The 27,277-nt window shown below is 41.3% G+C and overlaps 1 protein-coding gene across 2 annotated transcripts; it reads left to right on the top strand.

The window, feature by feature from the left end:
* The first annotated feature begins 2,106 nt into the window (after positions 1-2,106).
* Positions 2,107-27,229, top strand: zmp:0000000926 (ataxin-1-like). 2 transcript variants are annotated; one of them, XM_041799601.1, is made up of 3 exons: positions 2,107-2,283; positions 19,701-21,448; positions 25,553-27,229. In XM_041799601.1, exons 2-3 carry the CDS (start codon positions 19,859-19,861, stop codon positions 26,024-26,026), a joined length of 2,064 nt encoding a protein of 687 aa, XP_041655535.1. In that variant the 5' UTR covers positions 2,107-2,283; positions 19,701-19,858; the 3' UTR covers positions 26,027-27,229. The 2 variants fall into 2 exon arrangements, with proteins under 2 accessions (XP_041655535.1, XP_041655536.1); XM_041799602.1 differs by lacking the exon at positions 2,107-2,283 and adding an exon at positions 15,149-17,236.
* Positions 27,230-27,277: the final 48 nt, after the last annotated feature.

Genomic DNA, 27,277 nt, shown 5'->3' with positions numbered 1-27,277 from the left:
CTGCTCCTATTGTTTTTTCTCTTACCTGGCTTTTGAAGCCAATTCATGGAGGCTTCCATATTGAAATTGCTGTCTCAACTGAACTTTGGATCAACCCAACAGCCCGCCCACTAACTCAACTTCCTGTCAGCCTAAAGTGGACACTCGTAGTATTGCAATTTTTTGCACCTCGGCATTGGCTTCATTCTTCAGGACCAGAGGTTGCTACTTGGCTCAAACGCACACACTTTTGAAAACTTCTAAGCCATTTACTTAACTCAGAAAGTCTCTTGTCACTATTTTGCAGTGCAGGCTTTGGCTACTGGTTACATGCTCTTGCACTGCAAAATAGTGGCAAAAACACAGAGGCCTCCTGGGAATGATATGAAATGCTTCAAAGATTTTTGATAGTGTGTACATTTGAGCCAACATTGTTTTGTGGCCCACCTTTACCAAAAACTCACTTAATTCCATGGAGAAACTGTACCCATCTGTTACACTGTTTAGTCTAGCTTCCTGGCCAGTACAGCCAGCGAGTCCTTCTTAAAGGAGCAATGCTCACTGAAATCACTGGAGGCTACCATTTCTACTGCTACATACCTCACATGACTCAACTTCAAAAATACTGAAATATCCCTTTGGAACCATCCAAAAAGTCCAAAATGAATCAAAACCAGTTTCAAATGCAAATAGTGGAATTAACTATAGAAATGCTGATTAATTGAGTTTGGAAAATGTGATAGTAAATGTGACAAAAATGACAGCCCTACTTTAAAATGATTTGGTGGGATTCGTTTTTTTTTTCCAATGTAGCGTACTCTGCAAATTTTTGCAGATCAGTTTTGAAAAAAATAGGCTAACAACTTAAGGTATTTCCATCAAGAGAAAACTTGAAAAATTAAGATTTGTTGATTGACGTAACCCCCCCCCAAAAAAAGAAAAAAAAATGCTGTATTGGAAGCAATTTTAACTCATTACATGCAGACAAGTTCTTGTTTGTTGCTTCTTTTTCTTGAAATAAGATGTTTATCCTGACTTGACAGGCGAATAGGGCTTACATTAAGTATAATGAGATATTGTTAACAGGAATTAGACAATTACACTTGGAAAGATTTGAGTTTTTGTGATGTGTGTGCAGTTAAGTTCAGTCAAGGTTGCATATGATACAAATGTGAAAACAGAAAACTTTGAATGGCCAGAATGTAGTCATGGTTGTTTTCTCTCTACTTTCATTTCCCAGAAAGTGTTTATCATCCACAGTTGTCGCAGCAAGATAAAGGAAGCCTCTCTTGAAAGTTTATACCAGGTCATATGTGGTGGGAACTAGGGTACGCCATACAGTAAAGAGAGCATATGACTTATTGCCACATTACACAGGACATTGCCATACCTCACTGCGCTTTCACAATAAGATGTGTGAGTGGTCTTTTGTGGTTTCATGCTTGAAAGAAAAGCACATGATGCCACTGCACGCAGATCATGACCAAGTGATTAAGCTAAAAGAGAACTTATGACTGTGATGAAACGCTCAATGTGTCAGATTTAACCAGCTGAAATTACACTTCACCTGCCTTAGCATGTCAATACTCAGTGATTATGATTAGCCCTCTCACCTACACTAATGTGTGCCCCAACCCTGCCCTGCGAGCGCACCTTTCCCATCATCCCCCGTGGACTGCGATTGGCTGCCGGGGCTAAGAGGCTGAGTTGTTGCAGCAAATAGCGCGAGCAGTGGGCCGGTCCATTCTGCAGCTCGAGGGAGGTTAATGAGTGAAGCCGCTGGGCTATCAGCCAAACATGAGCAGCAATGCTAAGGCTCCCACAATGAGCCTGACTGTATTACCACTGAGCTCTGTCTAATTATACACTCCCGGAGAGGGCGAGCTAGCAAGAGAGAGACAGGCAGAGCATATTAGGTGGGGTGGGGTGGGGGGGGGGGGAGAGAGAAAAAGTTATCAAGTGTCAGCGTGTGTCACAGAGCAAACTAAGAGACTGAAGTTGTATGGGTGAGACGGAGAGAAGGTGTGTGCGCGCGAGTGAAGGGGAGAGACAGAAAGGGAGGGGAGCAAGCAAGCTGGGGGAGAGAGAAAGAGAGTGCACTCAGAGGGAGATAGAGAGAGAGCAAAGAGGCGTTTAGAGAGTGAGAAGGAGGAGAGGCAGGAATAGGATGAAGGGAGGGGAGGCTGAGCAGTAGAGAGGAGGAAGAGACTCGCAGTCTCAAAACTGGATATTCCTACGTGCCTGCTGCCGCCTGATCCAATGAGTAAACTCTCTGCTACCTGCTACGCAAAGGCACCCGGCGAGGTATGTGACCACACTGCTTCCTCATGGGTGTGTGTCTGTGTGTGGGAGAGGGGGGAGCGCAGGTGTGTGAGCAACTTTGAATGAAGGGATGAACAGACAGGACAGTGGTTTATGTTTTCAACGCTCAGAAGAGACCGGTTGTGGAGTTAGTGCGTACATGTCATCCTGAAAAAGTGAGTGAGCTGGGTTAATTATAGTGGGAGAATATGTCTGACATGTGTGTGTGAGCATGTGGTAAACACTCATGTAAGCCGGCACCTGTGTGTGGGGGTGTTTGTGCGCGTGGAGAATAACAGAGAGAGTGTGAACAAGAGTGTGAGTGATCCAGAGACAAGGAGTGTGTCAGGAAGACCAAGACAGACAGAGAGAGAAAGAGAGAGAGGTCCATCACTCAGACTGACGGCAGATCAGGACTTTCAGAATTAGAGCAGTGGGCTTAAATAGCCCTAGTCCAGAGATAGCCAGGGGCCCTGGAGGAGCCCGCTTAAACTGAGAGGGACGGAGATGAGAATGGTGAGGGTGGGGTTGGAAGAGTCAGGGGGAAATTTAGAAAGGGGAGGAGAATGAAGGGAGATAAAGGAGGTGCAGATGTTTGGGAGTAAGCTTCAAAAATCCTATGGGAGGATGTGCAGGTGTAGCATCTTAAATCTAACTTCTTACCCAACCATGTGCACCGGATAAACCAGAAAACATGCACTTGAAGAACTTCAAACATTACCTTAAATTTTTGATTACATCTTCCCTTCAAAGGGGACTTTAAATATCTGCTCCTGCATCCCTCTCTCATGTGTTTTTTCACTGAATTCCTCCTCATTTTTTGCAACTCTAGATGGAGAAATACTACGCCGGCATACACAATTCTGATTTCTGTATGTCTATTTCTGCTCCAGCAGGAGCTGTCCTTCTGCTGCAGTGATACCCCATATGCTGCCTATAGGAACACTTCACAGGTTCAAACAGTTCGCAGCTATAGATGTCTTTCAAGCGAGACGTACAACATTTGTCCCCACTGACTTAATTCACTTATTTCAATTATGAGGACGATCTGCTGGCGTGTACAGGAAATCCTGTGTCACTGAGGGATTGCTTCTAGAAATGCTCATTTTGAGTAGTGCACAATTACACAGCGTGCATCACATGCTACAAGGGGTTTTTCTTTGTAGTTTCTACTTTTATATTTGTCACATTGAACCACATACTGTGAAGGTGTTACAGTGATAGTTTGTGCCAAGGCAGGGCTTCAGCTGTCGTCAGGTGGCTTCAAAAGCCACGTCACCTGTCTTTGTGATGTTGACAAAAAAATCAGAGGTTTATTTCACGAGTGTGGCTGTGTACGGGAGAGGTTCCCCTCATGAATGATGTAAAGCTGACAAAAAGAAACTGAATGTAGGTTGTATCTTTTTCTTTTGGGAAACAGAAGTACAACCTGTCTCTGCAGGCTGAATGAGACCTACAGCGTGTTCTCCATTCCCATGTTTCTTAGAGTACTGTCACCCTGAAGAGCAGAAAAGGCCTCTTGTGGGAGAAGGTTGAGTGGCTGCTGGCCCTTTAAGAGGTCTATTTTTACAGGGGCACACTCATGCATGGAGCGAGGCGCACAGAGGAGGCAGTGGCACACGGTGCTCTCTCTGCTCTGCCTCACTTCTGTGACTCCACACACAACACATCCTATAGGACTTTACCCTTGTGACCGAGCGGCTGACAGCGAGTCGTAGAAACTTGTTTGGCGTGTAGAGGAGCATGTGTTCTTCCAACAGGGAAAATCATCAAAACGAGAAGTTACGAGGTTTGCAGCCGACATTAGGAATCAGCCCTTTTTCAAGTGTATCTCTCTGAAGTCTAGAAGTGATAATGAGTGGGAGCTCGCAATAAAGACACCCTTATGCACACTGTACACGAATGTGCCAACATTCCCACATACTTGTTTTGATATGCAGATAGCTATGAAAGAAATCTGAAAACATTCATGCCCCCTCTTACAAACACATAATACACTTTAGTTTACTTACACCCACACACTCCTCGAAAGAAACCACAAAATGAGCACATTTCAGAACATTTTTACACAAACGCACATCCGTGCACTTAGAGGTGCGCATAGTGCTGCTCACCCACGCAAAAAAATTACTTATACATCCTCAATATCTGGACCTAAAATAATCTTCTCCTTATGCAATCTGCATGTTATATAATTCATGGCCTGTCATTATCACAGCGCTCCTTCACGCCCTGCTGTGCCTCTCCACCTACAGCACCGCACAGACAGGCAGACACACACACACACCCTGCACCTTGTGTTGACAGTCATATACTCTACTCTAGCACTCTCACCCACGTTGAGTGTGTGCTCTCAAACAGCCAGCCAGATGAGTGAGAGGGAAAGACAGAGAGGAAGACCGAGAGTAGGTGGGCTGGAGGGACTGAAAGTGAAAGAAAGAGAGAGGGAAAACTTTGAGAGTTAAAGACACATTCATGCAGAGATGACACATTTGCATGATTACTGTATTTAAATGTGTGTGATTCTTTAAATGTAGTCCCTGATAGGAAATTCGACTCTTTCACCCATCGAAACAACACTTTGTGGGCTGAGCAGTTAAGCAACCTCCTGTTTATCGCAAGTCACGTGATGAAGAGTCACTCTCATTATTTGTAGTCACACCTATGGATGACCACACACCAGCAATTCTTTGAATTTCCTCTTGTTGTGTTGTGTAATACTGATCATCAACTGGCAGCCTGAGGGCCACACCAGGTCCCCAACATCTTACCAGCCCGGCCCTCAGAACATGTTCTTACTCAGAAAAATGCTGAGGAACAAATATGTTGTGGTGTATTTGGTATATCTGTTTTTAAATCCCCCAAAACTATTAAACCCAAAAAACAATTGAGATTAAAACAGTTTAATCAGGATAAGTAAAATGTTTGATCCATTATAAAGAACCACCACCTTTCAGACATTTTGAGCATTTAAGATGTCACAAACATGGCTAACAAAAGAGGAGGACCCAAGTGTAGAACCAAACTTAAAGATTTTTTTAACAACGTATCAGAAAACAAAGAAACACTTTAAGCTCAGTCCACAGGAAAACACGAAAAACAGAAACCAATAAAAAATTGCCAGATAATCAGGAGAATTCACAAGGAGCTGCTTGGAGAAAGATATGCAATCTGACCCAGAAAGGCAGGATCCCAGAGACTAAATACACACAAGGATAATTGGACACAGGTGAGACTCAGAAAATCTAGCACATGTGAGATAAATGTCACAATCACAGTGGAGGGAAAACACCAGGAAGCCAAACTGGACATGAAACACAAGGGAAAAGGATTGCAAAATACAATGGGAAACTGGAAGGACTCAACAAGAGAACAAATTAACACAAGAACAAAAGGAGGGAAGGATGACCAAGTAATGCTAAATAAATGATAAATAAACAATAAATACTAGACACTAAGACCTGGGAAATACTGTCATTCAAAGCCCAAAAAAAGCATAAAATAAATAGAAACTAGAAAAGCACCCAGAGAGCGCAGACGTCCGCCATTAGCCCTATCTCCCAATAGTGAAGAATCCTTTTAAAAATTCCTGGATCCAGATCACTGGACGGTGATCCAGATCACTCCAAAATCTAATCAGTTCTTCCTTATGCCATTTCTGACATTTCCTGACAATTTCATCAAAATCCGTCCATAACTTTTTAAGTTATGTTGCCAACAAACAAACTAACAAACCCTGCCAATCACATAACCTCCTTGGCGAAGGTAAAACATGGCAGCTAAAACTGGGGAAATATGAACAACCAAGGAACAATGAAGGCAAAAGGTAACCTATTAAATAAAATGGGACACATGACAGTCTGAACAAACAAAATAAGCACACATAGAAACACAAGGGAAATAAATGTTAAAATAACACTTGAAAGACATAAGGCTTCCAAAAACTACAACTAAAGATAACTAAGGATCAACTCATGGCATATGATGCATGAAACAAATACCTATCAATTCATTCTTGATTAAAACTGGGTTTCTTTTTACTTCTTCCTGAGAATCAAAACTAGACCTGTTTCTTACACTGGTGTTTCACCAATCACAACACAGCATATTAGCTTCAAACCCAGTGATGGGGAACGTAACAGCCCCCAAAAAAATATCTCACTTGCCCCCCTGTGGCTGGCTGGGGTAGAACAACTGAGCTTCCTTTCAGGGGAGTAAAAATGTCATACATTTGAAAGAAAATACATGCATTTTTTTAAACTATGTTAGTAAGAACAAAAATTTCTATCTATTTTAGTTATTTGAAAGTTCAGCCCCCAAAGCATTCATGACCCCTGCAGTTTAAGCTCCAGTCTTATTTGATGGTGTTTAAAATAAGTTTTAAATGTAAAGTGCATACTCTGTAATTGTTCATAAGAAGTGCTGTCAACATTAACATACTTATCGTGTGTTGAGACCAAGTTTCAGCATTGATGCATCATTTTTTAAAAACATGTGTGGCACTTTTGTTATTTAAGGTGCACCGTTTAGCTAATGTAGCAGGGCTGTAGCTGACATCTTTCTGCTCCCTTAGTGATAGAAAATAAGGATGAGAATGTGCTTCTGAATGTCTCATTTCACCTGAAGAGACGTGAAGACTCAGTGGACCAGGGCTGCCCATAAGGGGGGAAAGGGGGGCCACTGGGACATGGAGGTCAGCAAAAATACGGTCCATTATATTGATATTTAAAAAAAAAAAACATCTTTCACTGGGCATTTCAAGGGCCGAGCTATTTCTGTGGGCATTCCTGAACTGACAACAATAATGTAATGTACACCTAAAAATGTCCAACAATTTCCTTATTTAGGTTTTTATACAAACAGGAAGTATGTTAGCCCTGGCTTAAGAAAGAAAAAGTTACAAAGTAAAAGCATAACAAACATTTTAATGAGAAAATGTTGTAGCTAAATTCTCAACATTAATTGATTTTCTTACACTGAAAAAACAGGGATCGTTGAATTGACTGAGTCATTTTGTACATGCACTCCTGCATACTTATTTATATTAGGGCTGCAGTAATAGATTCTTTTTGTAATCCAGTACTCTTATCGATTCTTCTGACCATTAATCGAGTACTCTAATAAGAAATATTGCATTTTTTTTAATCAGTCACTTTTGCTTTTTCAAGAGAAGAAGTACTGGACAAATGAGAAAAGGAGCTGGGTCCCTCAAATGAACTACTTCTTATTAAACATTGGTATTAACAGGTTCTCAAAAAAAATATTTAACAAAGTGCAATTAAGTTCTGATGGAAATTTACATTTCTTAAAGTTACAAGGAAAGGAAGTTAAATAGTTACATTAGATTATGCCATATTTGGGGTTTTAGTGATCCTCTACCAGGAAATGTTTGGTGTCAACACTTTATTTCTTCTTTAGTAGTTTATTTTTATTTTCAAATTCGTCATTAAAGTAAAGGGACACTTAATCATTTTAACATCCTCTATGAAGAATAAAGCTCCATCATTCACACAGTGGTCTAATGATGTCTGAAAGCTGAACCTTAAGATTACAGGAATATGGTCTATTTTTTCAAAGGGTGTTCACTTTTAATCTTTGCACATTTTTTGTTTGTGAGTTCATCCACCATAAAAATCTGACCTTTAAGATCATCCACTGACATGGAGAACACATTTTAAGGGGTAAATCTGTGTCTATGATCTGTTGAATCCTGACTGTATGATGATGAAAATTAACCTATTTAGTCTCAGTCACTGTCTGTGGCAATAGCATGTTTCAGTTTCACTGGTGTCAATTCATTATCACTATAAGTCTTACCAAATTATATGGGATGCTAAAACTTTTTGAAAAATACACTGGAATCAAGAAGTCAGTGCGCTGAATTTAAATGATTTATAATTAAATGTATAATGTGCGCACGCGAGAGAGAGAGAGGGAGAGAGAGGGAAAGAACCAAAACAGGACTTTAATCGTGAAGTCTGGCTGTCTTCTGTGAAACCGTCGGGTCCATCAGAGAAGTTAATGAAATTCCCTGAAGTCTGAAGACACTAACTGAGTGCTGTTTCACACCAGCGAGTCATACAGGCAGCACGTAAACTTGGAGATCTGCATAGATTTACAGGTGCAGGCATAGTGCCATATTTGCCATGAAGCCACGGCTAGTGACTGCGTAAAAACGCAGGACGAGTGCCGGTAAACATCACTGCATCAACTTCTCTTCCTTTGTGATTTTCATGCCTCAAATCATGCATGTTATGCTATAGTATTAGCGAAAACAAGTGCATTGTGCCACACATATAGCTGTCCATGTGAAACACAGCACGCCATGCAACACACGATGCGATACCAAGCTTCCAGCATGGGCGTATATGGATACAGGACTGATTAAAGCAAAGCCTCAAGGCAGATAATTTGCCTCAAGGATTTTTTTGAATCGAATCACTCGGATAATTTGTTTCAGCCCAAATATATATACAAGGGCTTTGGAGCTTCTCCTTCCCCTAAGCCATGGTGTTGGACCACATTGGTGTGGCAGTGCAGCAATCATTTAAATAATTAATCTAAAATTTATGATGATACAAAACACTTACACTGATAAGCAGTGCTTCACATTGTCAATATGGACTTAAAGGTTGCATTTTGACGTGCAATGAACTGACAAATTCAAGTAATCCTGCCCCTACCAGAATTTTACATTTTATCATACTTTTAAAAAGTCCTAAACCCCAATTTAAGGAGTTTGATATTTTTAATCTCCAAAAACTAAATCAAACTCCCACACACTGTCTTAACTGCACAAATACAACAAAAACAAAACACTGACATAATGTTGATGGTGTATTTGGACGGTTTGGAGAGAATCACCTTTTTCCTGCTTGTAAAAAAAAATGTAACTTTTCTTCTTCATGAGACACCAAAAGGAGCTCAGAAACATCAGCATTTGCCAACATGGGAATCAGAATCAGTCACTGCTGCTCTCTTCTGCTTCCAGTTGGAAATATGTTTGAAGATCTGCAGTTTATTTCAACTTTAATACCTTCTGATACTTTTGATCATTCCAACATAAGAGTAAGCATCACTATGGTAAAAAGTGTCAAACTATGAAAAACTTTGACTACCTGACTGCCTCCATATAAAGTTTTAAAAGTGTCATTCTGAGTTTTAAGGGGAAAACAAACAACTTTTAGAAGTTGCTTATTTGCTGTTGTGAGTTAGTTCTTTGTTTAAGCCATTTTAAGATCAACCAATAGGATCTGCTTGGCCACCATTCCCAGATCAGCTCTCTCACAGTTGGAAGCCTCTGAGAATTGGCTTGGGAGCTCAGCCGGGGAGCCAGGAGTGTGATGAATAATCCCAAACATAGGCAGGTGTCTGAATACACTTGACACAGAGCCAGACTACTTAAAGGTGACAGACACACCTGTTGGTTGAGGTGTACCATGAGAGTAACGTGCACACTAAGAGAAAATATGCGTGCGTCTGTGTACATATGCAAACTGCAATCAACGAGTTCTCCGAGTCATTCCTTTGCTCTGTTTATTTCGTACGGATTGTTTTCTCCCGGCCCTGAATCACTAACCCTCGCGTATGATCAGGCAGTATGTTCTCCTCCTCCTCCACACTTCAGCTACAATGGGGGTCGATGACCTTTCAACCCCTCCACCCACCGCTCACACCCACAGTTTTTCAGCCAGGCCTGCCTCTTTGCCTGATGGAGCCCGTGCAGGAGAGAATTTGCAGATCCAGTGTGCACAAACATAATATATCGCACAGTATCACAGTACAGAAAGTGTAACATCTGAGACATCCTGCAGTATACAGCATCAATAGTGTCCTGGGAACCTGTGCTGGAGTTGGATCTGTATAACCTTCCCTACCCTTGCAATGCATCTATTCATTGACTCCTTCTTTTCAATCCTGCACTGCTTTTTCTCTCTTTGTTTATTAATTTGAGGCTTTTTTGGACATTATTACCCCTAATAATCAAATTACAAGTGAAAAAAGGTTCCCTCATAAGTGGGAGTGCCCCTTATTTTCATGTTAAAAACAAGCATTAAACCCACTCAATCCTATTTCAAATAAATTCCCAGCACCCTTTTGAACAAGCAGCATAAGCCATGTGTTGAGTTAATGGCTGTGACCGTGTGTGTGTGGCTGGGCAGCAGATTTGGTGTGGGAGGGGTTGCAGAACAAAAGCAATAATGGCAGTGTATAGCAATGTTGCCTTGAATACAGTGAATACAGTGCAGTGATAAAGGTACTCCAGACAGTATCTATGAAGCCAGTCTAGACAGTCTCTTAGAAGATGAATGGCACTTGAGCTGCCAATGGGAGACCTGGCCATGCTCTCTCTCCATGGAGATGTCATCGCTCTGCTTTCAGCTTGCTGACATTTTGCTGTTTAACCAGAGAACCAACAGAAAACCCAGTTTGACTGGCAGTCTGCGGGGGGAACAGTGCCAAAAACAACAAATCTTTTGGAATGAAAGTAACCCCCCCCCCCCACCCCACCCCACCCCACCCCACACACACACACCCCCACACACACACACACACAAATTCTTCTCACATACACACTTGTCCTCGCTCTTTCAAGCTGCTTCTACCCCGTCAGACGCTTCTCGCTCGCTGAGCCTCTCTCTCAACTCTTTTCTCCCATACTCCCCCTCCTCCCCTCCCAGCTCCCCTTTATAAGCTACTGATCTCATAGCGTGAGAGTACTACTCACATCAAGGGCTCTGACTTGGGCTAATCATAAACTAGTAAGAGGCAGACTTCTACCTGAAGCTGAGCATGTCAAAAGTTTGAAAACTAATTAAATAAGCGATGTGAAAGAGAAGGCACAAAAGCATGACTGTGCACCAGCAGTATGTGACATCAGCGCAGCTCTGCGGGAACTGAAGTCAACAAACCGATACAAGAGCATTTGATGTTTGTTTCATGTTCCTTTTTAACGTGTTTGTGATGCTTTTTGTGCCTTATAAATTTAAACTAAAGTCATCTCTCTGTGGTGGGTGCAGGTACCGCATAACAGGCAAATTATCAGATCGAGGCAGTGGAAAAGTGCAAAACTGAAACTCCTATCAGCACACACTTAAATGTCAATGAATGACAGCAACATAACACCTGCCACAGAAAATGTCAGCCACAAGGCTTTGCAGAATACCTGCTAACTGTTACCACTTGTTCCCTGTTGACCTGTGCGTGCATGCTCGTATATATGTCTGCTTGCAGGGAGACAGACAGAGGAAAGAGAGGAGAGCGAGGTGGAGGAATTTTTACTTCTGCTGACTGGCTGACCTGCATGTAATTAGTCAAGTCATATTTTTAACTGATATTGCGTAAAAGCCAGCTTAAGGAGCCATAGCTGCCCTATTTATACCCTAGGGGCTAATGGCCTGTACCACTACACAGGGGGATTTCCTCCTAGAACTATACTAAGCCTGCCTTAGGCCTGGACAAGTTAGGATTCACAGGGATTAACCCAGCAATACATTACAGGCCTCACCCTCTCGTCTGCATTTCTCACACTCGTCTGCTGTCTTTCAGCTCTTTTTGTCCCTCTGACTCTGCTGTTTTCTTTCCATATTTAGCAAAATCTGCTTCAAGCAAGGTGTAATATTCAGTTTATTCTGCTGCACAGATTGCATACACTTTAAAATCTGTCCCTTTCAACAAGAAAGGGCAACATTTATGTCAGAGGAGTTTCAATTCCGTCATAAGAGAGCTGTTTTCATTTAGAATCGGTCTAAAAATGACTCCTTGCTTGCATGTTTATGTTTTAATGTGTGTGTGTGTGTGAGCAGTAAGTGGTGTGTGCGTGGGTGTTAATAGTAACTCCTGAGCCATAAGCCCATCCTCATTGTGCTTGAGCCTGCTGCGGGCAGGGCTGCTGGCTCATCCTGTTGAAGAATGGGTCAGAGCGGTGACCAGGCTGACCTGGCCTTTTGCCCATTAAGCTATCGCCCATATCACCCTGTCCTTTATCAGCTTAGCCGGCTCCTTAGAGAGTAATCCACCACAGGGCTAGTAGTACTCCTTACCTCCTCCGCTCGCCCCCCCTTCTCCCTTTAACACTTCAACTCTGTCTGTCTTTTCAATATCTTTGCATCCATATATCTATTTAGCTATCTCTATAGCCACTTTGTCCTCTAACCCTCCTCCCCCCTCCCTTCTTCTCAGATCTGTTACATTCAGCAACAAATTTCTGCTGCATCAGACATCCATCATAGATCCCCCACTCAGCCTGAAACGTGATCAGACACCCCATACGAGGCTACGCATAAGGCAGGGACTAAAAAGAAACAATGTGAAAGGGCATTTTGGATTCAAAGTGAATATCAGAAGCAAACTTTTTCATGAGGAGTGGGAGTGATTTCACTCATAATTTCTCACCCGCAGAGGCTTTTGAGCCCTTTTTGACTCCTTTACCTTTCCATTTCTTTGATTTATAGAGTGAAGTAAACTCCTGTGACCTTTTCTTGTCAAGGCCCTGACCCTGTGCGTGTTTGTGTGTGTCTGTGTGTGTGAGTTTGTGTGTTTGTGACAGTCAGATTAAATCGTGCAAAGCCAGACAGAAGGACAAACAGACAGAAAGAGAGAGGATGAGAGGGAGGAAGAGTGCGCCGAGTGCCTCCGCGGTGCCTTTGCTGATTGACAGCACAGTATGACTTCAGTGATAAATGTGTGTGCGCGTGTGTGTTCAGTATGCTTAATATCAAAGTATACATGCAGAAGAGCACAACAGTCATTTCTATATTTCCATATAGTAGTAAACACCCTTTGATGAACTTGCTCTATTTTCTTCTCTCTCACTATGACTGAACCGTCACGTCTAAATTTGTCATGAGTTTTGTTGATTCATACTGAAGATCTGTTATTTCGTAATAAAAAGCAGGACTAATGCAGTTATTTTTAAAGAAACTAATTATCTATTTGCTTTACTCATATCCTAATAATTAACTAAAGTACCATTTTAAAACAAGTTTGTCAAATCAACCCTGACTCATTTATAACAAGAGGTTGCTTTTTAGTGATGTTGTTTTTAATTATTACAAAACATTTTAATGTATTTCATATATTACAGTGCTAGAAATTTAAACTTTGGTGCAATTCGAGTAAAGTCAGATGGTTTCCTTATATATATATATCAATACCATGGCACTAGTTTCAGGTAATTTCTTGTTTTTTTAAATACCAAAAATAGAAAAATTATATACACCTTCTATTGTTTTGGTTTTGAACTGAGTTCTTTCTTACTTGGCAGCTTCTTTGGGAGTTGAAGTTTTCAAAGGGAATGATGGTCTTGTGTAGCCAAGAGCCAGATCCAGCCCACCAATGTCAATTATGTGGCCCACATGGAGCCATGTCATTAATTTGCATTATTATACAAAGGGTAAAATGATGCAATCATGACAAAGTTAGCCCACTCTGGGTGCTGGTTTTAGCTCAGTGGGTAGAGTAGGCCTTTAAAAAGTCACTGCATTTGCACTTTGTAGAAATACCTCTCTTTTCAGAAAAAGGAAACACTTTAATTTTTTGGAAAGTATTAAAGTCCCTGTAAAGTCAAATCCAAACTTTGCCTTAACACACTAGATATGTTGGAAAAAGGTTGCTGTAAACATGTGAAAACACTAAGATCTATGTGTGACAGACTGTTTTAATTGAGTATGGCAAATTTAAGAGTCTATGACATCACCAGTATGAATGGGGAATTACCCCGCCCCCCTACTGCTACAACAATATAAAAAAATCACCAAGCAGTTCATCTCAACTCTGTCTGTTGTTAGCTGATGTCACTGTCTTCATTGAAAGTTAACGGTCAGCTACACGCTGTTTTTTTGTTAATTGTGAAGTGAATTTCCAAAATCTATCAGCCACGGTGGCCCACGTGTCATTAAAAGTATCATAGCAGAGAGATTGGTACCAGAAAAAAACGAGTTTAATCTCAAACTTCAGTCTTTCCGTGAGTGGGTGTGGCTTCAGCTCATTCAACCGACACGCCCACACCTTCCTAGAGCAGATTTCACTGCCTGGTGGTTCATAACACAGTGGGCTGTCATACAAAAAACCTAAAATAAAGACTTTTCTTAATCACTTTACAGTTTAAAACAGTTCTGTAAAAACTTAAGGCTTTGTATTTTTATGCTATTAAATATTTTTATGTTTTGAGTAGAGAAATTCTCACTTGAAAACCATCATAACTCTCTGCATCTGCATTTGTCCTGCTTCTCTTAGGCTCTCCTGTCAAAATAAAGGCAGAAAGGCAAAAAAAAAAAAAAAAAAAAAAAGTTTGCCCTCTCTATTTTTGACCACATTTCAAACCAAATGATTTTACTTCAGTAAACAAGATAATTATAAACTCTGCCATTAGGCTGAAAACCTCCTATCTCCAAAACCACCACTTTTCAGCGAATGAAAAAACCTGCTGTATTTTTCAAATGACATTAACACTGAATAGTGATAGTCAGCATCTTTATAACACTTTTTAGTGGTTTCAAATTTGATAGATGTAAAGTGTGACCAGTAGCACAAATTTGTTTTTTAAAAAATGCAGATATGAGGTTTTGGCTCGACGCCATTGGTACACAGATTATAATTATAAAATAAACATGATTGAAACAATTAGAAGCAAATACATTGCTGACACAATTTGGCTCCTAGGACTAATTAATTAAGAAGCTATGGTCTAGTGCCTTGGTTCGCGACCTGGGGTCTGGGACCCCCTTAGGGGGGTACCAGAGATTAAGGGGGTCATGAGGCTCTATCTGCTCTGAGGTTGTTAAAATTAAAATTGATTGATTTAAACAAAAATGGGGCAGGGGGGTGGGGGGCTCAAAGGAAAAGGTTACAGAGATTGTGTTGTTTTAAGCATCTTGAATTGAAAAGTATGATATATTTGACACTCATACTGTCAAAATAGTTTTAATAGTGATAATTTATGGTGAAAATATTTTTTTTTTAAATTGTAAATACATAGAAGTAAAATTAAAACAAAAATCTGTCCCTGAAAACCTGTCCAGTAAATAAAGAAACCTCTAAGTACCAGGTTGTTGAGCTTTTTTGTTAAATATAAATTCATAAAAACATTGGAAAATCAAATTTGCTTTTTTGCATAACATCCATAGAATAATTTAGAATTTATTTTAAGGATTTTTTTTGCCAAAAATAACCCATAGTTATTTAATCCTAATCCATACTGCTTCATAATTGAAGAAATATAAATTTACTCTCTGGTAATTGTGATACTCATAATGAACCCACACAATCACAGCCGAGCAGAGCAGACAGCGCTCATGCCCACACAACCTCACATCGCACATCGTCTTCACAGAGCATTCACTATAAAAAAAATCAAAGTAATCTCCTCCTAAATGTCACAGGAGACTTTCTTGGCAATTGTTGTTCTGCTGTGAGGATATTTCACTGTGGCCTTCAGGCTGATGTGCCTGCACACACACCTCCAAGTCTGATTAACTTTCCATTCCATTGAGGTTGAGAAGTTAGACAAGGTTAGCCTCTAATTCACTGTTGGTGGATACAAGCCTGTACCTTGCTACCAGCTTGGATAAATTGCTCTTAGAGTGATTGAAGAAAAAAAAAAGATTGCTTTTAAAAAATTAACCACCCTTGATGGATTGATTGCGTCATTAAATCCTTTAGATTCAATTTTCCCACTCTGCTTCCATTTATTATTGTTCCTGTTCCACATTTCTGCTCTGCTAATCAGCATAAGCCTGTTTGAACCTTTGCTTTTTTTGGCTGGGTGCAGATGTGTGATTTGCATGGTGTTGCATTTTCAACCTTGGGCCTATTTACTATTTTCTAAAAATAAAGAATATTTTTCGTAATGACAGGTTTTGGATTTCTTGCTGTGAAAAAAGCAACACTGCTCTCACAAAAATGCAGTCCTAATAAGCCATACCAAGCACACATCTGTTGCACTTGACTGAATCACTGAAGCAGAATCATTCACAGCTCTCCTGTTCGCGTATGAACCCATGCGAGAGTGTTTTTATGTGTAAATTTGTTGTGTGTGCAGGAGTCAAATCCTATTTATTCATAAAAGCTCTTTTTAACAACAGGCATGTCACAGAGAGCTTTGATGAGAACAAAGGAGGCAAATTCAGATGAAGACTAGAGAGAAACAAAAGAGCAAGTATAGTGTAGGTCTTTTGTGAGTGTGTGTTTGTGAGCTTGATGGAAGTGAGGTTTAGTTTTGAGTCAGAGGCAGCAGCAAAAGCCGAAGTCTGAGAGTGTGTAGGATGAACCTCCTACCAAGTCCCTCCCTGTCTCTCATAAACCGTCTTTCCCCGTCAATTTCTTCTTCTCTTCTGTCAAACCCATAATTATAAATTGATTAATGATTAATCCTTTAACCTGACCCAGTCAATCCATTGATTTAACAGGTAAAACCTGTGGAAAGCAAGCCATCAGACAGTACAAAGGCAGCATATAGCACCCACTATATAATCTGTATGTGCTGCATCCATGCCTGTTAGTGTGTATATTTGTGTACATGCATATATATGTGTGTATGCATGTTTGTATCACTCACAGTGATTAAAGCAAGTGGGCGGCAGCAGCAACTGGTCTGCCTGTGTGGCTCTGCATAGCAGACATGTTTCTCACTGCTAGATATTACTCATTTCCTCAGCCCTTTGCACACACAAGCACACACACACACTTGACACACACAAACGCTCACATACACAACAGTCACAGAGACGGATAGCTGTTCTTTCCCTCAGTTTGGTGGGCTCGCTGGTGTTATTTCATGCATACACAGATCAGAGGCAGCGTGTAGCTGGAGGCTGCTGCTCTCTGCGGGTGTTGTAGCTGGCAGTGGTGCTGCCGTGAAGGAGCAGTGTGGAGCTGAGGAGTGGGTTGACCCCGCTGGGAGGACTGGAATATGAATGACTGCCAACACTGGGACGCCTGCTCAGCCCGCACTAAGGTCAGTCTCACTTCACATCACAACAACTACAAACTCCATCAACCTGTCTGCTCGCCTCAGCACTCTCTAAATGAATCAAAAGGGCCGGTGTTGACTCATTTCAGCTGCAATTAACAACTTTAGCTTATCATATGGAGCTCCTTTAGTAGCAAAATAGCGGATTCTTTTTTAAGGTTTGCATTCAAGAGCGCAGAGTTAAGTTTGACAGTTCTCCCGAGAAATGCTTGTCAAGAAAAGGCGGGATGAGAGAGGGCTCTAAATAGATTTTTCAAACATTTTCCCTTATCATACCATTTTTTTTTATTTTGATCAGTATAAAGAAAAACTTTTCAGATAACTTTAATTACTGCTTGTAGAGGAGTAATTTTTATTTATAAGACAACAGAATCTCCAGCTAAACTCCAGCTCTGTGTGCATGTCTGCACAGTGTAGGAGTGTTCTGTTAGAAGACATTTCTCTGCAAACTCCTCCACATGCACAATTGTGTTCTTTGTTTTCTTTTACTTTTTTGGCAAGTTTATATCGGGTCTGCTTTGACAACCTTTATCATGAAAGCTGTCGGGTAGACAAGGGTGTTAGAGGGAGTCATTTGAGGACAAAAACTCAAGATTTTTTTTTTTTTAACAAGAGATCTAGAGTATAGACAAGCTCTTTTGCAGTCAAAATCAAGCCTTTTGATTACAGCATGTTACTTATTTTCCAAATTTAGTTTTGCAAAGGGGATTGTGCGATTTTAAATTTTTTTTTTGTTCTTTTTAGCTTATTATTTATGAATGTATTCATGAGGAATCAAGAAAAATCAATGTTTTTTCTGGGATAAACAAGTGAAAAATGTTCATAATTTGACTCTTGAAATATCAATCTACTAACAAGCCAATCACATACTAATTTTATTATAGATAAACAGACTCTAAAACTTACTGATTAGTGCCAATGACTGTTTTCAAGTCCAGACTGGATGTTTTATCTAAATTTTGGATGGCAGTTTCACTCACGAAGAACTAAAAATGATCATTTTCACTCTGCTTTTTTGCCTTGGAGTTGTTCATAATGAACATTTCCTGTGTTATACCCATGACTCCCGTCTTGTCGGTGTCTGGGAGAAAGACTCCCCCTCCTCTCAGCGCCCACTCTTCAGTTTTCCACTCAGATGTACAAACAGCTTGCTCCACTCTAACACTTATTCTGTTTTTGGACCAAGTCACTTGATGAGCAACAGTTTACCCGTCTCTCTGTGGAGTATCCCCATCTAACCTCTAAAGCCGACTGTATTTGTGTGTGTGTGGATACAGTTGCCATGGTGACAGTGGGGCGGATGGTGAGACGGTAGGGAGTTGGAAGGCTGTTGAGACAGACGTGCGGGTGAGTGCGGGGCTGATTGGCAGCACTATGCTGTGGTGTTGTGGCGGCGGCGGGAGCAGTGATGGCGGGTGTTGGTGTTGGCGGCGGCGGTGGTGGAGGGAACAGCTGGGCTGTCTGCGCGGCAACCATCACTTCAAAAGAGCTCCTTTAAAAAAAACGTTTGGAGAAGAATTAGTGGAGCTCCCCCGCACTTCTCACTGAATGAAACGAGGCAGCAAAATCTCTGACACATTCGAGGATTTCAACACAAACACAAGCGCGCACAAAGGCCCAAACAAATAAACACATTCACATATTTCCTCCATGAAAAGTCGCACAAACATGGCAAACATGCATGAACACACAAACACTGTCACCCACACCCCTGCTGGGACACATAATTAATATGCAACGACACATATCCTGCATCCACAACAACTGGTGGCAATATCAACAGTGTTTCTGTCAGCTTTCGGGTGGGTGGTGACCAGCTTTGCCTTTCACTGGGGGAGTAAGTACAGCTGCCTGAGGGAGTATTTGTATGTCTGCTGCTGTCCATGTGTGTCTGAAAGAAAATGAGGTAGGGGGGTGCTAGTAGTAAGCTTATAAAGACGACAAAGAACACTCGGGGGTGTCATGGGGGTGGCTCATGAAAGTGGTACAAAAACATATCTACATATTCCAATCATCCCCAGAGAGAAAACTCTCCCGCTGTGAGTGCTTTGTGTGCGTTCGTGTTTTAACACACACATAATGCACTGCCTCTGAACTTCATTGGCTGCAAATTATATTTTTAGCGCACATGTGGGAGTAATGTGTTTGAATGAAACGAGTAAGTTGGGTAGTTTCAGTCCCACCGCAGTGCACAGAGGTAATGACTAATTAGCAACAGCAATCATAGAGCTAAGAGTTTCTAACCTACAAAGTAGTTTATATGAAGGAGTCACTCTCCATCTGTCTGTACAGCTGAATGTTTGTTTGCATGTCAGACCACACTGACAGCTGAGTCGCATCAACAACTGATGCCAGGACCTGCGAGAGCATCTTTTCTATGAATCTTTGCTGTCTGGCTCCTTGTTCCAGTCCTTATCTCTCTTTCTGTCCTTGTCCGTCTTCTCTGTAGGTGAGTGGTGCTTCAATACAAAAGAATCAACAGTGAATTGACAGTGATGCTGTGGAGCAGCCTTCCCCTCTGTCTGCGCCCCTCGTTTTCCCGTGAGGCCCATGTGACCTAGCCAACACCCACGCACTGGGGGCCCCAACTGCCGCTGGAGCCTACCCATGAATCCCAGCCCCGATCGCGGCCAAGAGTGCCTCCCCCCTAAGAAGAGGGAGTCTCGGCAAGGATCGACTGAACACCACATCCCCCTGGACGAGTTTAAACCCCCTGTGCCGTTCCGGAGTCGGTCCACCGGAGGGGGAGGGGACGGAGGCAGGGAGGCCAGCGACAGGGAGCGAGCTCTGGTTAACCCAAACCCCCATCTCCTTCATACTCCTCCACCGCTCCCTGCTCCAGCGCCAGGCCTCCCCTTGCCACTACCTTGGCACTTGAGCTATTCCCCCTCTGTCTCTCTTCCCCTCTTTCCAGGGTCGGTTAGTGAGAGGAGGGGCTCGGGGTCTCCTGCCTGGAGAGATGATCCTCTCTCCTTACCCCTGCCCCACCACTCCAGGTGGCTCAGAGGAGAAGGGCCCCTCGCCTTGCCACCTTCCCCATCCTCCTCCTCTGCCTCCTCCTTTAAGACTCCCTTTCCGGCAGATTCCAGAGAGATGTGGTCCTACATCAACAGCGGCCGGCGTGAGAATAGCTCATCTCTCTTCTCCCCATCGTACTTGTTTAGCCACCACTCGCTCTACACTCAAGAACCGAGCTTGGTCGAAGCCCGACATCGGTACCTGGGCAAGAGGCCCAACGGCCTGGATGGGCCGGGCAGCAGGACTGCTTCAACTTCCAGGCCTCTGCTCACAGGAGAATACGGAAACGATAGCAGCAGAAGCAGGCTGGACATCAGTCCTCACAGCTCTCACACCAACGGAGGAAGGAGACAGCAGGAAGATCTAACATCCCGAGTCCATTCTGGAGGGCCTTTTTTGTCAGATTCTCAATCTCAGGAGGGCTCTGAGCTACATTCCTCACTGCAGGACAGACATGGTATAGTTAAGACCAGCTCAAATCTACTCTCCACTAGTCCTCTTCCCCTTGGGCCAGTCCCTAGGCCCAGTAGAGGGGGGCTATTGGATCCCCTTGGGGCTACACCAGCTGAAGCCCAGATCTACTACTCTCTGGGATCAGTTTGCCACCCCGGCCCTCAGGCCCAGACTTTTCCACTCTACAGCCCCTCAGGAACGCCTCTTTACAACCTGCACAGGGAGCCAGGCCACAGGCAGCACAACCTTAGAAACTCACCACACTCCCCCGTCGGCCTGCCCAACAGCCACGACAGGTCTCAGAGAGAGCCAGACAGAGACAGAGACAGAGACAGAGACAAGGTCCCACAGAGGGACAGGGAACGAGGGAAAGACAAAGAAAAGCACCTTCAACTCGACCAAGAAAGAGACAGTGAGCGAGAGAGACGACGGGACAGAGAACGAGATCGAGGGAGAGAGTCATCTCCTTCCCATGTTCGCACCTCACCCCCTGACCTTCACCCATCTCCCCCCACGCTCCTACCTCACTTCACCAAGGGGTCTCTGATTGAGTTAGCCAGCGGCAGGTTGAAGAGGGTGGAGGAGCTGCGGACAGAGGACTTCCTCAGGAGCGCGGACACTTCTCCGGAGTTTCACCTCAGCACCTGCACCGTGCTGCTGATTTCTCCCAGCAGTGCTCAGGGCTTCAGCCACCTGCATGTCCACCTTACAGACCTCAACACTCAGGTCAGCACTCTCTTTAGATACATGCTTCAGCTATAGATTTACTTTACTGCATAATTTGTAAATCTTTAAAGGGATGATTTGGATCTTTTGAAGTGGGGTTGTATTAAGGTTGGTTTCATAGCAGCTCTGCCTTTTTTGGAGAAGCTGACTTGAGTACAGACTTGAAAGCTAAGCTATGTGCAAAAATGGACATTTGGGCTAAACTTAAAGATCCTGTGAGTAGATTTCAGCTGATTAAGAAAATGACTGACATTTACACAGATGTATCTGTGTAAGATGAAAAATCAAATTAGACCATCAGCGAGAAGATAAATTATTTCTATACATTTACATTCTTTATGCTTGTTTATCTTGCAGCAGGGTAGATGTCAGGTAAAGTGATTAAAAGATCACTGCTGAAACAGATTTAAACATTTTTCTACACCAACTAGACTCATCAGGAGTTGCACTTAAGACATCTTCAAGGGAAAAATGTATGACTTTGGCATAGTGTTAAGTTAGTAGCTATTTTGAATTTAGTCTTAGTGTTTATCCTTCAATTAAAATGCTTTTTAGTTTACCTGAAAATTAATATAAATGCATAACAATCATTAGTTCACTTTTTACACTTTAATTATGTTTAAATATACTGAATTAAATACTGACATAACCTGAATCCTCTCTAATCTAATTTCTTCTTGTGTTTATATCGATTATATGCACAGTGGAGAAATATCATGGATTTTTACTAACATAATTCTCCTTGATGAAAACTAAACTTACTTTTCATCTGAGTTTTTATCATCAAAGATCTATTAATAGCTGGTCTTTGTCCTGTCTTCCTCATGGAAATAAGGTTGTTGACTAACATTTTAGTCATAATTTTAGTTGACAAAATTAACACTGCTGTGACAGCAGTTATTGAACTGTTGCACTGACCTCTCAGACCTAAACAAACTCGACCAGATTTTGTCTTAACAGACACTGTTGGGGCTACCATGTTGTCCATCACTGGGTTTAGGAAATATGCTATGTCATGATTGGTGGAAAACAAAGCAGGAAACAGGTCTTTGGTTTTGATTTTCAGGTAGTGTAAAGTACGCTCTCCAAGAGTCAAAAAATGAAAAGTTGGCACATAAAACAGCAGATTTAAACAGGGCTGAACTCACAAGTCTGTGTTTATCATTCTTCACATTCACTAATAATGGCTGATTGGTAGATTTCTATAAATCTGATCAAACATAAAGTAATTCCTGATAAAACTGTTTAAAAATCAGATATGTCTTAGGGTCATATTATTAGCTGTAGGGATTCAAAGAGAAAAAAATTACAACTTCTTTCCTTCACATGTCTTTTTGAGTCTAATAATCTTTTGGGGGCCAGATGGGAAGCTTTCAGGGGCCTGATGTGGCCCTTGTGCAACCAGCTGATGAATCACTGTTCTATGTGGTGTCAGGTTTAACAGTTGGAAAGAGCAGGGTTCATGGGTCACACAAAAACACAAATGACATATGTTTGAGCCTCTGAGTGAAACATTAACAAGCTGAAATAAGCACTATTGTGTCACTGTAAACACAGCGCTGAGAGAAACAAACCCAGAGGGGGTTTGACCGTATTCATTTTTTGACAGTCATCACTAAACAATTTATCTAGTTTGTAAATATTTTAAATTTGCTATATTAAGGATTCATGCTTACATATTGTACCTTTACACAAAAAAGGTGGAATTTTTGGTCTGAAACACATCTTACACCTCAGAAGGACAAAAGCATAGAGATTAATGATCATATCATCATGAGTTTCTGGCTGGAGCTTTAAGCCACAAAGTAGCCCTTCTGCAAAAAGTAAAATGTTATTTTAACATTGTTGATATTTTGACTATTTACCCTTTCTTTAGCATGTGACAACCGTACACTTTGTATTGTCTTTGCATGCCCTGCAGTATGTTACGCTGTGGGTCAGCTGACTGGATTAGAAAGTGCCTTGACAGCTTAATTTTACATCAAACTTCACTTCTTTTGAGATTTCCCTTATGCTTCAGAGTCAATTTCCTCAAATAAAAACCAAGATGAAAAATGTAAGTCGGCTTCCTTTTTCCATGTTAAAAAAACAGACTATGACTAGCTAAACAGTTCTGTGGTGATAAAAACTCGAAAAATACATTTAGTTTTCATCAGAGACTAAAACCAGACAAAAATGTAATTCACTTTCTCTCTGGCATTCAAAATCCATGATATTTCTCCACTGTGAGTAAATCCTTCTAAACACATCAGATTTGTAGCTCTTCTGCCTCTCAATTGTAGAAAGCAGGGATCCCAGGTTTACAGGATGCATACAACACAAAAGCATGATTTGGCACCAGACTGAGGCACAGAGAAAAAATGTTTTAACTGAACGTTTTGACCAAAATGTAATGTTCTTAACTTTTGGTCAACTAACATTTTAAGAGTAGAAATGTATAAAATATGATTAAAACTAATGAACATTTTAATCTTAAGAGTCAGACTAACATTAAAAATCCCTAACACGGGGATGCCTGAACTGTTAAAACAGAATATCTTGGGCAACATATGGATTTTATATGTCCCTTCCATTTATTTGGTGACTCAAACAACTGATGACCTAACAACATAAAACTGATCAAGTCGAACCTGCTCAAAATTTTTGTTAAAACTAATAACGTCAAAGTTTTTAAATAGTGGAAATAGATTTTTTAATAATCATTACTCTTACAAATATGTTGGTTTAATTTGACTTTTTAAATTAAACTACAATGTGGAAACGTTCATATACTTAAAAAATCTGTTTTAATCAAACTCAAAACATTTTTAAGTACTTGTTTTAGAGATACGAGTTCGTCATCTACTGAAATTTACCCTTATTTCTATCACATACTTTAATGCTGAATATTAATGCCACTCAAAGTGGGCCAACTCTAGGGACTACAAGTGACAATATGTGAAAAGTGAACCCTGAACCAGGAAGTTCGCTTCCATCATGTTCCATATATCATCCATTATAAATGATAGTTACTCCCTACAAGCGGCACTTCTCTAATTGAGTCAGTAACTTCACTCATGGTGCAAAAAGTGTCTAAAAAGTGTCCCAAAGGGATTCTTGGAAAACTGCAGATTAAGGGATGATTGTCACATAATAATGAGTACAAGACTAAAACTTGAGGCAATGATAACACACTTACTGGATGTTTTTGTCAAAGGTCTGTAGTTTAAATAACAAAAATATTAGGCTTCTTGGCCACTCATATGGTTCAGGTCTAATGAAATCAGTTTACGTATTTTTTTTTATGGCACTTTGGCTCTTTTTGTCTGAGTACAAGGGGGTCTCAACTTAAGTATTTAGTACAATTGGTGGACTCCAAGAGAAAAAAAAAAAAAAGGTTTGGATCAACTGACTTAAAGTGATTATATTTGTGATCTACTGAATACGTAATCAACTGACTATCAGTGTTAATTTTGACAGCTATTTTAAATTTAGTCTTTAGATTGAAATGCCTTTTAGTTTTAGTGTAGTTTTAGTTGAGAAAAAACTTAAAATCATAAAATGTTAATTCCAGATAAGGTCAATAAAATGTCTTTATATTTTAGTCTTAACTTTAAGTCTCAACATTTAACCTCTTTGAACAAATTTTGCAGCCAAACTGTAAAATTAAAACGCATGTAAAAAGATTATATCAATACACTATCAATACTTGAATTGGTTCAAAATATACTCATGAAAACATCAAGGAACATCATGTGTTTTGAACCTCCAAACAGTCCAGCACTAACAATTTAGTCTAATTTTAGTGTCCTTGACTATAACTAGACATGCTTGTCATCAGAGTTTAATCATCAAAGATCTATTTTTAGCTAGTCTCAGTCTTCCTCATAGAAAAAGGTTATCGACTAACAACTTTTAATCATAGTTTCAGTCAACCAAATTAACACTCCTGGTCTTATACAACCCTAATTCATGAAGTGAATAACTACATATCGAGATGACTATCACTGCAAGTCACTAACAGTTGAAGCATTTACCTTAATCTTCTCAGACTGAAGCAGATTGTGGTGATGATAAGTGTCAGACATGAGACATTGAGTGTAATAATGTTGTGGTTTTGTGTAGGAGTTACTGAAGGTCTTGGTGGAGTATCCATTCTTTGTGCAGGACCGGGGCTGGTCATCTTGCTGTCCCCAGAGAACCTCACAGCTGTACGGCCTGCACTGCCGCCAGCTGGTTGAGGGGGATGTCTGCCTGGCTCTCACCCCCACGCCCAACCAAACCCACCGGAATCACCCGCGTACCAGCTCCAGGGCCCACCATCGAGCGCACGTCCCCTCCAGGGCGACGGCGGAGTCGAGCAGCTCACACAGGGACGAGATGCCCCCTCCACCTCCCCCTCCTCCTCTCCCTCAACACCCACCTCCGACGACCGTGCCAGCCCCTCCTCCTCGTGCTCAGGATGCAGAGCCCCCTCTTCAGGAGCAGCCGCGTCAACGCAAGCGGCGATGGTCTGCCCCGGACCTCCTCCCCTCAAGTGGAACTGATGAAAGTCTCCTGGATTTACCTCATGGCTCAAAGCTGATGAAGTGGCAGTAAAAAAAAACACACAAAAAAAAAAAACATGGAAATGCACATGTATACACGCATACTTCTACACACATAAGCACACACACACCCTCCTTGTCTCTGTTGCACCCACCAACACAAACAATGGAGAGACCTCAAGGCAGGGTTGCAGGGAAGGAATAAAAAATAGAAAACACAATTAACGGGTGTCCACACTGCTGCCCAAAAGATTAACCTCGTCCGCCATATTCTGCCCTTCTTTCCTTTCGCTCCTTTCCTTTCTTCCTTCCCTTCTTCTCCTAGACTATACTTAGCAAAGCCCTGAAAGGAGCAGCAGCTGAAGAATCTCTGGAAAGCTCCTTACAGACACACTGAAGACATTTAGTGAGACAATCAAGCACTTGTCTGTGTTCACTCTGTTTTTGTAATGGTTGTCCAGCACACCTACTTACTGACAGTGTTATCTGCAGGGTATCGATTCTCAATCAGTGTTATGAAAGTAAGCCCTACTGATGAAGTGCAGATATATATATGAACAAAAAGTTGACTATATATATATTACATGACAAATGTTATATACAGTAAATATGCTAAACAGATTAAATGCAATCTCTGTCAGTTTTGCAAATGCATTTTGTTTTTTCTTAATTTTCTTGCTTTTGAGCCGATGGCTACCTGTCAGCCTCGGCAGGCAAGGTGAATGTACGAGCAACTCTTCGCCTTTTTTTAATCCTCATCACTGGGAGTCATTTCAAACAATTGTTCGTCAAGGCATTACCCTCCAATATGTTCTTAACATCTGAGAAAGGGAGAACACTAATGAAACTGCGTAACAGACAATCCCGCCCACACAGACAGGTCTGTGCCACATCACCTCGACACTCACGGTGTTTTTCCATTAAAAAGTGAATGATGGAAAGAGTGAAAAAAAAACATAAAATAAAAAAATACAAAGTACAGCATGGCTTAAGAGTAATGGTGCTAATAACACGTTGGAACATGATGCTTTGTGAATACTCTTGACCCCTGTGTACTGTACACTTCTGTTCCCATCTCATTTTTTTATGTACTGTATTTGTTTGAAGGCAGGGAAAACGATGAAAGTATTTTAAACTCAGATACGGGTATCTCCTCTGATTCAGCACACTCTCTCACTTTAGTTTTTGTGTTTTTTTATTTTGTTTTCAAAAAGAAAACCTTACCTGTTGATTTTTTTTCTTTTTAAATGTTATAGCTACAAAATGTATATTTTTAAAAATTGTGAATCTGTTATATGATGTT

This window comes from Cheilinus undulatus, linkage group 11 (genome assembly GCF_018320785.1).
Source record: "Cheilinus undulatus linkage group 11, ASM1832078v1, whole genome shotgun sequence".
In the NCBI taxonomy this organism is placed as follows: Eukaryota; Metazoa; Chordata; class Actinopteri; order Labriformes; family Labridae; genus Cheilinus; species Cheilinus undulatus.
The sequence above is the reverse complement of the archived record's forward strand: the minus strand, read 5'-3'. Positions and strand labels throughout refer to the sequence as shown.

Excerpts from the sequence above, each read along its gene's own strand:
- zmp:0000000926 (XM_041799601.1), top strand. The coding sequence starts at position 19,859 with ATGAATCCCAGCCCCGATCGCGGCCAAGAGTGCCTCCCCCCTAAGAAG. Across the intron at positions 21,449-25,552 it reads TTACAGACCTCAACACTCAG|GAGTTACTGAAGGTCTTGGT; the intron begins GTCAGCACTCTC and ends GGTTTTGTGTAG.